Source organism: Heterodontus francisci, chromosome 20 (assembly GCF_036365525.1).
Source record: "Heterodontus francisci isolate sHetFra1 chromosome 20, sHetFra1.hap1, whole genome shotgun sequence".
Taxonomy (NCBI): Eukaryota; Metazoa; Chordata; class Chondrichthyes; order Heterodontiformes; family Heterodontidae; genus Heterodontus; species Heterodontus francisci.
Genome location: NC_090390.1, coordinates 89,969,072 through 89,984,365, shown reverse-complemented (window position 1 = coordinate 89,984,365; position 15,294 = coordinate 89,969,072). Strand labels below are relative to the sequence as shown.

At 45.1% G+C, this 15,294-nt stretch overlaps 1 protein-coding gene across 7 annotated transcripts in view; it reads right to left on the bottom strand.

Moving 5' to 3' along the window:
- col17a1b (collagen, type XVII, alpha 1b) overlaps positions 1-15,294 on the bottom strand; it is a 257,562-nt gene that overhangs the window by 11,783 nt on the left and 230,485 nt on the right. For all 7 annotated transcript variants that reach the window (XM_068053211.1, XM_068053209.1, XM_068053212.1 and 4 more), the window contains 5 exons: positions 14,548-14,673; positions 13,239-13,343; positions 12,465-12,578; positions 11,888-11,947; positions 5,327-5,461 (listed from right to left, as the gene is read on the bottom strand). In XM_068053211.1, coding sequence (XP_067909312.1) covers positions 5,327-5,461; positions 11,888-11,947; positions 12,465-12,578; positions 13,239-13,343; positions 14,548-14,673 — 540 coding nt within the window. The remainder of the gene's footprint in view (positions 1-5,326; positions 5,462-11,887; positions 11,948-12,464; positions 12,579-13,238; positions 13,344-14,547; positions 14,674-15,294) is intronic.

Below are 15,294 nucleotides of genomic sequence, written 5' to 3'. Positions count from 1 at the left end.
TTTGGTCAGGAAACTGTAAATTGAAATGTTCCACACTGGCGGTTACAGGTGCTGATGAGGAATGACAGAATGGTACAGCACAGAACTATGCCATTCGGCCCATCATGTCTGTGCCAGCTCTGCAAGAGCAACTCAGCTAGTCCAACACCCTGGCCCTTCCCCTGTAGCCCTGAAAATTTTCTCTCTTCAGGTCCTTATCCAATTCCCTTTTGAAAGCCCCAATTGAATCTGCCTCCACCACACTCTCGGGCAGTGCATTCCAGATCCTAACCACTCGCTGTGTAAAAAGGTTTTTCCTCATGTCATGGTTGCTTCTTTTCCCAATTATCTTAAATCAGTGCCCGCTGATTCTCGACCCTTCCGCCAACAGGAACAGTTTCTATCTACTCTGTCCAGACCCCTCATGATTTTGAACACCTCAGATGAATTGAGGGCATTGATTAGCACATGGGATTATGATATTATTGCTATCACAGAGACATGGTTGAGGGAGGAGCAGGGTATTGAATCTTCAGGCGTGACAGGGGAGAGTGTAAAAGAGGAGGTGGTATTGCACTGTTGATCAAGGAGTCAATGACTGCAGTAAGGAGGAATGATATCTTAGAAGGTTCCTCAAATGAGGCCATATGGGTAGAACTTAAAAACAAAAAGTAGGCAATCACTTGGCTGGGAGTGTACTACAGGTCTCCAAACAGTCAGGGAGAGATAGAGGAGCAGATATGTAGGCAAATCTCAGAGAGGTGTAAAAATAATAGGGTAATAATAGTAGGGGATTTCAACTTCCTTAATATTAACTGGGAAAGTCTTGGTGCAAAAGGCTTAAAGGGGGCGGAATTCTTAAAATGCATACAGGAGAGCTTTTTGAGCCAGTACGTAGAAAGTCCTACAAGAGAAGGGGCAGCACTGGACCTAATCCTAGGGAATGAAGCTGGACAAGTGGTAGAAGTGTCAGCGGGGGAGCATTTCGGGGATAGTGACCATAACTCTAAGATTTAAGGTAGTTATGGAAAAGGACAAAGATGGACCGGAAATAAAGGTACTGAATTGGGGGAAGGCCGATTTCAATATGATAAAACAGGATCTGGCCAAAGTGGACTGGGAACAGCTACTTGTAGGAAAGTCTACATCAGACCAGTGGGAGTCATTCAAAGAGGAAACAGTGAGAGTTCAGAGCCAACATGTACCCGTTAAGGTGAAGGGGAGGACCAACAAGTCCAGGGAACCCTGGATGTCAAGGGATATAGAGGATTGCATCAGGAAAAAAAAGGAGGCTTATGGCAGATTCAGAGGGCTGAAAACAGCGAAGGCACGAGAGGAGTAAAGAAAGTGTAGGGGGGTACTTAAAAAAGTTATTAGGAGAGCAAAGAAGGGGCATGAGAAAACACTGGCAGGCAAGATAAAGGAAAATCCTAAGGCATTTTATAAGTATATTAAGGGCAAGAGGATAAGCAGGGAAAGAGTAGGGCCTATTAGGGACCAAAGGGGCAATCTGTGTGTGGAGCCGGAGGATATAGGTGAGGTTTTAAATGATTACTTTTAATCTATGTTTACTATGGAGAAGGACGATGTAGGTGTAGAGATCAGGAAGGGGGCTGTGATCTACTTGAACATATTAGTATTGAAAGGGAGGAAGTATTAGCTGTTTTAGCGGGCATAAAAGTGGATAAATCCCCAGGCCCAGATGAGATGTATCCCAGGCTGTTATGTGAGGCAAGGGAGTAGATAGCAGGGGCTCTGACACATATTTTCAAATCCTCTCTGGCCACAGGAGAGGTGCCAGAGGACTGGAGGATAGCAAATGTGGTACCATTATTCAATAAGGGTAGCAAGGATAAACCAGGTAATTACAAGCCAGTGAGTCTAGCATCAGTGGTTGGAAAACTATTGGAAAAAATTCTGAGGGACAGGATTAATCTCCACTTGGAGAGGCAGGGATTAATCAGGGATAGTCAGCATGGCTTTGTCAAGGGGAGATCGTGTCTAACTAACTTGATTGAATTTTTCGAGGAGCTGACTAGATGGGTAGATGAGGGTAAAAGCAGCTGATGTAGTCTACATGGACTTCAGTAAGGCTTTTGATAAGGTCCCACATGGGAGATTGGTTAAGAAGGTCAGAACCCATGGGATCCAGGGCAATTTGGCAAATTGTATCCAAAACTGGCTTAGTGGCAGGAGGCAGAGGGTGATGGTCGAGGGTTGAATCTGCGAGTGGAGGCCTGTGACCAGTGGTGTACCACAGGGATCGGTGCTGGGACCCTTGCTGTTTGTAGTGTACATTAATCATTTAGACGTGAATATAGGAGGTATGATCAGTAAGTTCGGGGATGACACGAAGATTGGTGGTGTCGTAAATAGTGAGGAGGAAACCCTTAGATTACAGGACGATATAGATGGGCTGGTAAGATGGGCGGAGCAGTGGCAAATGGAATTTAATCCTGAGAAGTGTGAGGTGATGCATTTTGGGAGGACTAACAAGGCAAGGGAATATAAAATGGATGGTAGGACCCTAGGAAGTACAGAGGGTCAGAGGGACCTTGGTGTACTTGTCTATAGATCACTGAAGGCAGCAGCATAGGTAGATAAGGTGGTTAGGAAGGCATACGGGATACTTACCTTTATTAGTCGAGGCATAGAATATAAGAGCAGGGAGGTTAGGCCACAGCCGGAGTACTGTGTACAGTTCTGGTCACCACACTATAGGAAGGATGTGATCGCACTGGAGAGGGTGCAGAGGAGATTCACCAGGATGTTGCCTGGGCTGGAGCATTTCAGCTATGAAGAGAGACTGGAAAGGCTAGGGTTGTTTTCCTTAGAGCAGAGCAGGCTGAGGGGGGACCTGATTGAGGTATACAAAATTATGAGGGGCATTGATAGGTTAGATTGGAAGAAACTTTTTCCCTTAGCAGTGGGGTCAATAACCAGGGGGCATAGATTTAAGGTAAGTGGCAGGAGGTTTAGAGGGGATTTGAGGAAAAACAATTTCACCCAGAGGGTGGTTGGAATCTGGAACACACTGCCTGAAGAGGTGGTAGAGGCAGGAACCCTCAGAACGTTAAAGAAGTATTTAGATGAGCACTTGAAACGCCATAGCATACAAGGCTATGGGCCAAGTGCTGGAAAATGGGATTAGAATAGTTAGGTGCTTGATGGTCGGCACAGACACAATGGGCCGAAGAGCCTGTTTCTGTGCTGTATAACTCTATGACTCTATGGACTGCAGCGGTTGAAGAAGGCAGCTCACCACCACTTTTTCAGGGAATTAGGGATGGGCAATAAATGTTGGCCTAGCCAGTGACGCCGATATCCCATGAACGAATAATAAAAAAAAAACCTTTCTAATGCCTTCACATCCTTCCCAGAGTGTAGTGCCCAGAATTGGACACAATACTCCGGTTGAGGCCAAACCAATGTTTTATAAAGGTTCACCATTACTTCCTTGCTTTTGTACTCACTGCCTCTATTTATAAAGCCCAGAATCCCATATGCCTTATTAACCACTTTCTCAATCTGCCCTGACTCCTTCAATGATTTGTGCACATATATCCCCGGTTCCCTCTGCTCCGGCACCCCCTTTAGAATTATATCCTTTATTTTATATTGCCTCTCCTCCTACTTCCTACCAAAATGTATTACTTTGTACTTCTCTTCATTAAATTTCATCTGCCACATGTCCTCTAGCCTGTCTTTGTCCTCTCGAAGTTTATCACTATCCTCCTCACAGTTCACAATACTTACAAGTTTTATGTCATCTCCAAACTTTGAAATTGTGCCCTGTACACCCAAGTCTAGGTCATTAATATATATCAGGAAAAGCAGTGGTCCTAATACCAATCCCTGGGAAACCCACTGTATACCTTCCTCCAGTCCAAACAACCGTCCACCATTACCCTCTGATTCCTGTCACTCAGGCAATTTCCTATCCATGTTGCTACTGTCCCTTTAATTCCATGGACTCCAACTTTGCTGACAAGCCTGTTATGTGGCACTTTTTCAAATGCCTTTTAGAAATCCATGTACACCAGATAAACTGCATTACCATTATTAAGCCTCTCTGTTACCTCATCAAAAAACTCAAGCAAGTTAGTTAAACACCATTTGCCCTTAACAAATCCCTGCTGACTTTCCTTAATTAACCTGCATTTGTCCAAGTGACTGTTAATTTTGTCCCAGATTATCGTTTCTAAAAGATTTCCCACCACCAAGGTTAAACTGACCGGCCTATAATTTGCTAGGCTTGTCCTTACACCCTTTTTGAACAAGGGTGTCACATTTGTAATTCTCCAGTTCTCTGCCACCACCCCTGTATCTAAGGAGGATTGGAAGATTATGATCAGTGCCTCCACAATTTCCACCCTTACTTCGCTCAGTATCCTCGGATACATTCAGTACAACTTAACAACTTTGTGCACAGCCAGCCTATCGAAATGTCCTCTTTATCAATTTTTACCCCATCCAGTGTCTCAACTACCTTCTCTTTCACTGCGACTTTGACGGCATCTTCTTTCTTGGTAAAGACAGATGCAAAGTACTCATTTAATACCTCAGTCCTGGCCTCTGCCTCCATGTATAAATCCCCTTTTTGGTTCCTAATCAGTCCCACTCTTCCTTTTTCCATCTTTTTACCTATTTATTTGCCTATAGAAGACTTTTGGATTCCTTTTGTGTTAGCTGCCAGTCTCTTCTCATACTCTATCTTTGCTTCTCTTATTTGTTTTATCATTTCCTGCTGAACTTTCTATATTCAGCCCAGTTCGCACTTGGATTGTCAACCTGACATCTGTCATATGCGGGGTAATGGGAGACCTCCCGATAACGAGGGACTCTTAGGTAATGGAGGACCCCTCGGGTAATGGGGACCCTCGCGTTACTGAGACTCTCAGTCAATGTGATCCTTGAGTAGCAGAGACTTGGGTAATGGGGTTATCGCCAGGTAACACTGTTATTTAACCCTAGTGGCCAAAACAATGAAAGTCGACAGGATGCTGCTGAACTGCTAAAGGGAGTCACAGCCTGATCCTGTCTTCACCCATTGTCCACACTGATTAACTTTCCAGCAGCAGCCCTGAATAGTGATCAGGAGTAGGAACCATTTCCCCTCCCTAGATTCAGGAAGGGTAAATTCAGCCATCATACCCCTAACATCACCCTGGCTGGAACGAACCTGGGGCAAAACAGCTGGTGTAAAATTTTAAACTGAATTAATCAACATCGTCACTGAGTGTGTCCATAGAGACAACTTTTATCATCCAACAATTATCAGTGAAACAGCACAAAACCTGGGGATCTCGTACAACACCACTAAATCCGTAGAAATCTTGCCTCTCACCTCTCAGGTATTCCTCGTATGCCGTCCTGTTTCCATTGAATGCTTTCTCCCAATCAAACTCGAGACGACCGGATGCCCCAGGCACCCATGAGTGTCGGGATGAACTGTGTGACCTGTGCACAGTCCACCCATTATCTACAAGAGGACAATGTTAAAAAGTATTTATCGAATGATGTCCCATTGCTGTGTTAGGTTGGATGATGATCTTATTTATAAGAACAGTACAGGTGAATGCTTGCCTGCATCAAAGTCTGTCCTGTGTCACAGCAGCATCAGTGAGGAATAAGAATGTAGTCAGTATGGACAAGCATCCTGGGCACATTTTGCTAGAGAGGGGCATCTTTCAACGTGTTCCGTTAGTTAGACTTACAATTGTATGGTATTTTGCCGGTGAAGTTGCTGACATTGTGAACAGGGCAGTGAGGACAGCAGGGGACATCTGGGAGGGAACTGGGTGAAAAACAGGACAGTCTGTCTTCTTCATCAGTGAGATAAAAGGGTTGGGAAGCAAACAACAGAAGGACTGAGATGGAGGGTTAATTAGAGTCAAACCAGGTACAGAAAGAGAAATAAAAAGGGAGAAAGAAAGATTTGATTAAAAGAAAGAAGAAAAAGACAGAAAGGAAAAATAAGAGACCTCCAGCAAAACAATCGAAGTTTTCAAGATTTTGCACAGAAATTGACAAACTGATCCAAGCAAATTATTCCCTGTGAATAGGGTCCAACTCCCGGGAGCAAATAGTTCAAAATGAGGGAATTAGGAAAAAGAAGTGAGAGCAGAGGGAATGTTATAATCAAACAGGAATCATATTGTGGAATAAATCACCAGGGAAGGATAAGGGACAATAGAATGTGTATCTGGGAAGATGGGATTGAGGGATACGGGGAGAAGGTGGGTAGGTGGGATTGAGGGATAAGGGGAGAAGGTGGGTAGGTGGGATTGAGGGATAAGGGGAGAAGGTGGGGAAGTGGGATTGAGGAATACGGGGAGAAGGTAGGTAGGTGGGATTGAGGGATATGGGGAGAAGGTTGGTAGGTGGGATTGAGGGATATGGGGAGAAGGTGGGATTGAGGGATATGGGGAGAAGGTGGGTAGGTGAGATTGAGGGATATGGGGAGAAGGTGGGTAGGTGAGGATTGAGGAATATGGGGAGAAGGTGGGTAGGTGAGGATTGAGGGATATGGGGAGAAGGTGGGTAGGTGAGGATTGAGGGATATGGGGAGAAGGTGGGTAGGTGAGGATTGAGGGATATGGGGAGGTGGGTAGGTGGGGATTGAGGGATATGGGGAGAAGGTGGGTAGGTGAGGATTGAGGGATATGGGGAGAAGGTGGGTAGGTGGGGATTGAGGGATATGGGGAGAAGGTGGGTAGGTGAGGATTGAGGGATATGGGGAGAAGGTGGATAGGTGAGGATTGAGGGATATGGGGAGGTGGGTAGGTGAGGATTGAGGGATATGGGGGTAGGTGGGATTGAGGGAGGTGGGATTGAGGGATATGGGGAGAAGGTGGGATTGAGGGATATGGGGAGAAGGTGGGTAGGTGAGATTGAGGGATATGGGGAGAAGGTGGGTAGGTGAGGATTGAGGGATATGGGGGTAGGTGGATAGGTGAGGATTGAGGGATATGGGGAGAAGGTGGATAGGTGAGGATTGAGGGATATGGGGAGAAGGTGGGTAGGTGAGGATTGAGGGATATGGGGAGAAGGTGGGATTGAGGGATATGGGGAGAAGGTGGGATTGAGGGATATGGGGAGAAGGTGGGTAGGTGAGATTGAGGGATATGGGGAGAAGGTGGGTAGGTGAGGATTGAGGGATATGGGGGTAGGTGGATAGGTGAGGATTGAGGGATATGGGGAGAAGGTGGATAGGTGAGGATTGAGGGATATGGGGAGAAGGTGGGTAGGTGAGGATTGAGGGATATGGGGAGAAGGTGGGATTGAGGGATATGGGGAGAAGGTGGATAGGTGAGGATTGAGGGATATGGGAAGAAGGTGGGTAGGTGAGGATTGGGGGATATGGGAAGGTGGGTAGGTGAGGATTGAGGGATATGGGGGTAGGTGGGATTGAGGTTTATGGGGAGAAGGTGGGTAGGTGGGGATTGAGGGATATAGGGAGAAAGTGGCCTAGTGGTATTATCACTGGACTAGTAACCCAGAGATCCAGGGTATTGCTCTGAGGACATGGTTTCGAATCCCACCACAGCAGAAGGTGGAATTTGAATTCAATTAATTAAAAATCTGGAATTAAAAAGCTAGTCTAATAATGGCCATGAAACCATTGTCGATTGTTGTGAAAACCCATCTGGTTCACTAATGTCCTTTAGGGAAGGAAATCCGCTGTCCTTACCTGGTCTGGCCTACATGTGACTCCAGACCCACAGCAATGTGGTTAACTCTTACATGCCCTCTGAAATGGCCTAGCAAGCCACTCAGTTGTATCGTCATCAATAAAAACAAGGAATGAAACCAGATGGACCACCCGGCATCGACCTAGGCACCAGAAATACATGGGAACACCACCACCTGCAAGTTCCAAGTTCCCCTCCAAGTCACACACCATCCTGACTTGGAACTATATCGCCGTTCCTTCACTGTCGCTGGGTCAAAATCCTGGAACTCCCTTCCTAACAACACTGTGGGTGTACCTACCCCACATGGACTGCAGCGGTTCAAGAAGGCAGCTCACCACCACCGTCCCAAGGGTAATTAGGGATGGGCAATAAATGCTGACCTCGCCAGTGACGCCCACATCTCATGAATGGATTAAAAAAAAGGTGGGATTGAAGGATATAGGGAGAGGATGGGTAGGAGGGGTTAAAGAATATGGGGAGAAGGTGGGGATGAGGGAAATGGGGATAAGGTGGGTAGGTGGCTTTGAGGGATCTGAGACCCAATCTCTGCCCCAGTGCTCTACTCCATGGGACCACCTGACAGATCGATAACTCGAGTGGAAAGCAGCCCAGGTAAAGAATGGCTAACACGTCCCCATAGGAGCAGGCATAGGCCATTTAGCCTGTCGAGCCTGCTCCGCCATTCAATTAGATCATTGCTGACCATCTACCTCAATGCCACTTTCCCGCGCTATCCCCATAACCCTTGATGATCCCTTGCTACAATTGTGCAGGGTTTTGGAGATCACATCTGGAATACTGTGTGCAGTCTTGGTCTCCACATTTAAAAAAGGATATACTTGCATTGGAGGCAGTGCAGCGAAGATTCACTAGATCTGTCCCTGGGATGAGGGGGTTGTCCTATGATGAGAGGCTGAGCAAATTCAGCCTATATTCTATGGAGTTCAGAAGAATGAGAGGTAATCTCATTGAAACATACAAGATTCTGAAGGGGCTGCATAGGGTAGACACTGAGAGATTGTTTTCGCTGGTTGAGGAATCTAAAACATGGGGGACACAGTCTCAGTATAAGGGGCCGATCATTTAGGACTGAGATGAAGAGAAATTACTTCACTTAAGGGGTTGTGAATCTTTGGAATTCTCTACCCCAGAGGGTTGTGGATGCTCCATTGTTGAATACATTTAAGGCTGGGATAGATAGATTTTTGGTCTAGCAGGGAGTCAAGGGGTATGGTGAGCGGGCGGGAAAGTGGAGTTGAAGCCCAAGATCAATGGTGGAGCTGGCTCGATGGGCCATATGGTCTACTCCTGCCCCTATTTCTTGTGTCTTTGTATGTCATTAGTATCCAGATATCTATCGATTTCTGTCTTGAATATGCTAAATGATTGAGCTTCCACATCTCTGGGGTAGAGAATTCCACAGATTCACCACTCTCTGAGTGAAAAAATTCCTCTTCATCTCAGTCTTAAATGGCCAACCTCTTATTCCGAGTGTGTGTCCCCTGGTTATAGACTCACCAGCCAGGGGAAACATTCTATCTGTGTCTACCCTGTAAGAATTTTCTAAGTTTCAATGAGATCACCTCTCATTCTTTGAAACTCTAGAGAATACAGGCCCAGTTTCCTCAATCTCTCCTCATAAAACATCTCAGGGATTAGTCTGGTGAACGTCTGTTGCACTCCCTCTGTGGCAATTATATTCTTCCTTATGTGAGGCGACCAAAACTGTACACAATACTCCAGGTGCAGTCATACCAAGGCTCTATACAATTGCAGCAAAACTTATTTACTCCTGTACTCAAAACCCCTTGCGAGGAAGGCCAACATACCATTTGCATTCCTAATTGCTTGTTGTACCTGCATACTAGCTTTTAGTTTAGTTTAGTTTAGAGATACAGCACTGAAACAGGCCCTTCGGCCCACCAAGTCTGTGCCGACCATCAACCACCCATTTATACTAACCCTACACTAATCCCATATTCCTACCACATCCCCACCTGTCCCTATATTTTCCGACCACCTACCGATACTAGGGGCAATTTATAATGGCCAATTAACCTATCAACCTGCAAGTCTTTGGCATGTGGGAGGAAACCGGAGCACCCGGAGGAAACCCACGCAGACACAGGGAGAACTTGCAAACTCCACACAGGCAGTACCCAGAATTGAACCCGGGTCGCTGGAGCTGTGAGGCTGCGGTGCTAACCACTGCGCCACTGTGCCGCCCCAGTGACTTTTAGTGACTCATGAACAAAGACACCCAGGTCCCTTCGGACATTAATACTTCCCAATCTCTCACCATTGAAGAAATACTCTGTCTTTCTGTTTTTTCTACTGAAGTGCATAACTTCACAATTATTCACATTATATTCCATTTGCCATGTTCTTGCCCATTCACTTAGTCTGTCCAAATCCCCTTGAAACCTCCTTGCATCCTCCTCACAACTTACATTCCCACCTAGTTGTGTCATCAGCAAATTTGGAAATATTACATTTGATCCCTACATCCAAATCATTTATATAGATTGTGAACAGCTGTGGCCCAAGTACTGATCCTTGCGATACCCCACGAGTAACAGCCTTCCATCCTGAGAATGACCCATTTATTCTTACTCTCTGCTTTCTGTCCGTTAACCAATTCTCAATCCATAGAAGTATTTTACCTCCAATCCCATGTGCTGTAATTTTGTTTACTAACCTCCTGTGTGGGACTTTATCAAAAGCCTTCTGAAAATCCAAATACACCACATCCACTGGTTCTCCTTTATCTATGCTATAAGTAACATTCTCAAAAAACTCCAACAGGTTTGTCAAACATAAGTTCCCTTTCAAAAATCCATGTTGACTCTGTCAGTCATATCATTATTTTCTAAACATCCAGTTATCTCATCCTTCATAATAGATTCTAGCATTTTCCCTACTACTGACGTCAAACTAACAGGTCTGTAGTTCTCTGTTTTCTCTCTCACTCCTTACTTAAACAGTGGGGTAACATTTGCTACTTTCCAGTTTGCAGGGACCCTTCCAGAATCTATAGAATTTTGAAAGATAATCACCAATGCATCCACTATCTCTATAGCCACCTCCTTTAATACTCTGGGATGTAGCTCAGCTGGTCCAGGGCATTTATCAACCTTCAATCCAGTTAATATTTCAAGTACTACATCTTTATTAATACTAATTTATTTCAGTTCCTTATTTTCACAAGTCCCTTGGTTCTCTAGTATTTCTGGGAGATTTTCTGTATCTTCTCCATGAAGATAGACACAAAGTAATTGTTTCGTTTCTCTGCCATTTCTCTATTCTCCATTATAAATTCTCCTGCCTCTGCCTGTAATGGACCCACATTCGTCCTTGCTAATCATTTCCTTTTCACATACCTTAAGAAGCTTTTACAGTCTGTTTTTATGTTTCTCGCTAGCTTGCATTAATATTCTCTTTTCCCTTTCTTTATAAGTTTCTTGGTCATCTTTTGTTGGACTCTAAATTGTTCCCAATCCTCAGGTTTATCACTTTTTCTGGCAACCTTCTAAGCCACTTCCTTTGATCTAATGCAGTCTTTAACTACTTTTGTTAGCCATGGCTGATTCATCTTTTCTGTTGGGTTTTTGTGTCTTAGAGGAATGTATATTTGTTGTAAACCACGTAACACTTCTTTAAATATTAGCCATTGCCTGTCTACTGTCAAATCTTTTAGTGTATTTTCCTAATCCATCGTAGCCAACTTTCCCCTCATATCTTCAGTTTCCTTTGTTCAGATTTAAGATCCTAGTTTCAGAATGAACTATATCACTTTCAAACTTAATGTAAAATTCTATCATATTATGGTCACTATTTCTCAAAGGCTCCTTTACAGCTAGGTTATTAATTAGTCATTTCTCATTACATAATACTAAATCTAAAATAGCCCCATCCCTAGTTGGTTCTTCAACATACTGCTCCAGAAACCCATCTCATACACACTCCAGGAATTCATCCTTCATGGCATTAGTGCTGATTAGGTTTACCCAATCTATATGTAAATTGAAGTCGCCCATTATTACTGTATTACCCATGCATCTCTAATTTCCTGATTTATGCCGTGTCCAGCAATACCACTACATTTGCTTGGTGGCCTATAAACAACTCCCACCAATGCTTGCTGCCCCTGCTGTTTCTTAGCTCCATCAATTAATTGATTATATTCTGTGTCCAACACTTTGAACACTCACCTCCCTCAGCCTGGACGTTCCCTCGCCTTCGGTCCACCTCCCCCAGGCCACCTCCATAAGCTTAATTAAATGAAACAAAAGACAGAATTACAATCATGTTCTCTTAGGAGATCATAGCTTCAAGATTCGGGGACCGAGGAGCAGTGGAGTTCAGAGGGAGGAGATAGAATCCAAAGTCTCCAGCCACAGGGTTCAGGATTTCCAGATCCATCTCCACCTCCCTCATCCCCAGACCCCCATCAGCAACCTCTCATCTCCTACCCCCCTTCTCACCTCACACCCCCTTCTCACCCCACACCCCCATCCCCACCCCCTTCTCACCCCACACACCCATCCCCACCCCCTTCTCTCCCCACACCCCCATCCCCACCCCCTGCTCTCCCCACGCCCCCATCCCCACCCCCTTCTCACCCCACACCCCCATCCCCACCCCCTTCTCACCCCACACTTCCATCCCCACCCCCTTCTCTCCCCACACCCCCATCCCCACCCCCTTCTCATCTCCAGCCCCCTTCTCATCCCCACACACCCACACACCCCTCACATACACTATATTAGTGCTAATTCATGAGCCTACCTCTCAAGTACTCCTCCACCTCTGTGTCATTTCTGTACGTTCCCTCTCGCCATAACACTCCGTGACGTCCAGAGCCCCCACTGATGATGGTGCGGGTATCAATCAGCCCATTATCTGAAACAGCAAGTGCCTTAGTCAGGGTTTGGAGTAAATGTGGTTTCACTGTGGGTGGTTTCATTTGAAACACTTGTAATTAAAGATCAGACACTGTCTCCTGATCCCAAAAGCAAAGTGGTTGATTTCATTTCATGCATTAACAAGGAGGTGGTGGTTTAGATCACACAGAGTGATGTTCCCTGCTGGATTCAATGTGAACTGTGTGTAGCTCCCTGTATATTTAATGCAATTAATTCCTTGGAAAATGTCTGCCTCAAAGAGTTTGAAATTTGATTCTTGAATAAGCCGAGGTCGAATTGGATCCTCCCACTCCCATCAGACAAAGGCATTCTGATTCTTGATCTGCTTGAGATTGTCAGCCAATCCCATAAAGTGCCAACCGACACCAACGGGCACCTCACCACAAACTGACATTTCATTTTGGAATCTATTACGTCTTCAGCAGGTATTCTTACAAAGGGGAATTGACCCATTGTGGACTTCCCATGGGTTAAACAAGTGGATTGTACTTTGCTTAATCTTTATGCTTCCGGTCATCAGTTAATAACAAATAAATAAATGACCACTTGGACGTTTAAGACCAGACTTGGATTGAGTTTAGGCTCATACAGATATCACTGATAACGATATCAATCTGAATCTGTATTAATGACCTACCTCTCATATACTGGGCAAGTCGTGGAGCTATTTCAGAATATACAAAGCGGCCTGCAGGTCCCGGGGGTCCCGGTGGTCCGGTGATGTATGGTCTCATTCTATCACCTGGAGAGCAGGGAGAGTCAGTTAGCAACCATACAGAGAGAATTCCAGGCTTTATCACCCAGCTCAGTGTCACAGCCTGGGGACAATGACAGTGTCTATTCATTAGAACCAGCCCCTGGTGTATAGAATGGAACCCAGCATACAACACATGTACAGATTGCAAGGATAGACACACATAGATTATTATATAGAATACGTTAGTTGGCTTTATATAGAATTATATAATATTGAAATAGAGTTTTTAGGTTGAAACACACTTCAGAAAGGCCACCAGACAGAGTTTCAGCACAGCAGAGCATGTGTGCGAAGAAGTGTTGGTGGCTGAATGGACTCACGGGTAGATAAGGAAATTCATTTCTTTTACAACATACAGTGGAAGAGATAAGACATCACAGGCCACCGCAACAAATGCTAACAACTGATAGCAGCTGTATCAACAGCATACACACAGAACGTGATCAGATACAGTACCCACACATTCCTATGTATAAAAGGTACAACACACTGGAACTCCATCCAGTCTTGCTGAGGCCAGTGTAAGCAGTCAAAACCACACGCTTGCGATCTTCGGAACGAGTCCTTGATACACAAGGATTGGTATATCTCATATACATTGCATGTAAAGTGATGTGTTTTATTATCTCATTGAGTTGATTTAATAAAGAGTATTACTCAGGCATTATCAGTGTTTCCTAGTCATTGTACTTGTAAAGGTAAAGGATGTATGACAATATCCTATATGTGAATTCAACACAGACCCACAAAAGGGACAGACTAGTGAAGATAGAACAGAATGGAACTCATCACACAACACAGGTACAGATTGCAAGGATAGGCACACATAGATTATTATACAGAATAGGTTAGTTGGCTTTATATAGAATTATATAATATTGAACTAGAGTTTTTGGGTTGAAACACACTTCACACAACCACAGAGACATCCTCAGAATAAACAGCATTGACAGCAGGGAATGTGAGACTTGTCAGTGTTAAACAGTCAGAATGGGCTTGCAACCCCATTCTGATGACAGGCCCAGGATTGACCCTTGGTCCCAATGAAGGGAGACCCTATACAGCGTTCCTATTGATGCCACAGATCTGACCAGAGGGGAATTCTCAGGCTCAGCAAGTTCAGGGTGTGACTGTTCAAAATAAAATTTAAATTCTGTCCAGTGGGACTGAGATTAATAGTAACACTTACTTGAGAAATAATCAATAATCTCAGTCTTGAGTTGTTGCCGATCTTCAGCATATAAACCACCTCCGGTTCCTGGTGGTCCCGGTGGTCCAGGGGGTCCCTGAGGGCCTGCGATACTATAGCCCGAATCTGGAAACACACAGAGCGGCATCACAGTTAGCTCAGGCAACACTGGACTTACACAGTAGTGATGGAGCAGTGAGGAGGAGAGCTCACTCACAACCATTGCTGCCACCTTAGTGCCAAAGAGTTTACCGCTCACTCAAACAGCAGTGCACACGAGCACCAAACAATCTGCTTCGCACAGACTCAGGAACATCCGCCGGTATCTCAGCAGTGGCAATGTTTCTGCTTCCCGTTCTGAAGCCTCAGACTACAGCCACAGTAGAGTTTTGTGAACTGTGTCCCTACCGCATCTCAATCAAGTCCCAATTCTTCACCTCTGGGCATCGCGTGTTGGCAGGTTGGTCAACCATGGAGGGCATCATGACCAAAATTTGGGTGGCACAGTGGCGCAGTGGTTAGCACCGCAGCCTCACAGTTCCAGCGACCCGGGTTCGATTCTGGGTACTGCCTGTGTGGAGTTTGCAAGTTCTCCCTGTGTCTGCGTGGGTTTCCTCCGGGTGCTCTGGTTTCCTCCCACAGCGAAGATTTGCAGGTTGATAGATAAATTGGCCATTGTAAATTGCCCCTAGTATAGGTAGGTGGTAGGGGAATTGTGGGGATGTGGGATTAATGTAGGATTAGTAT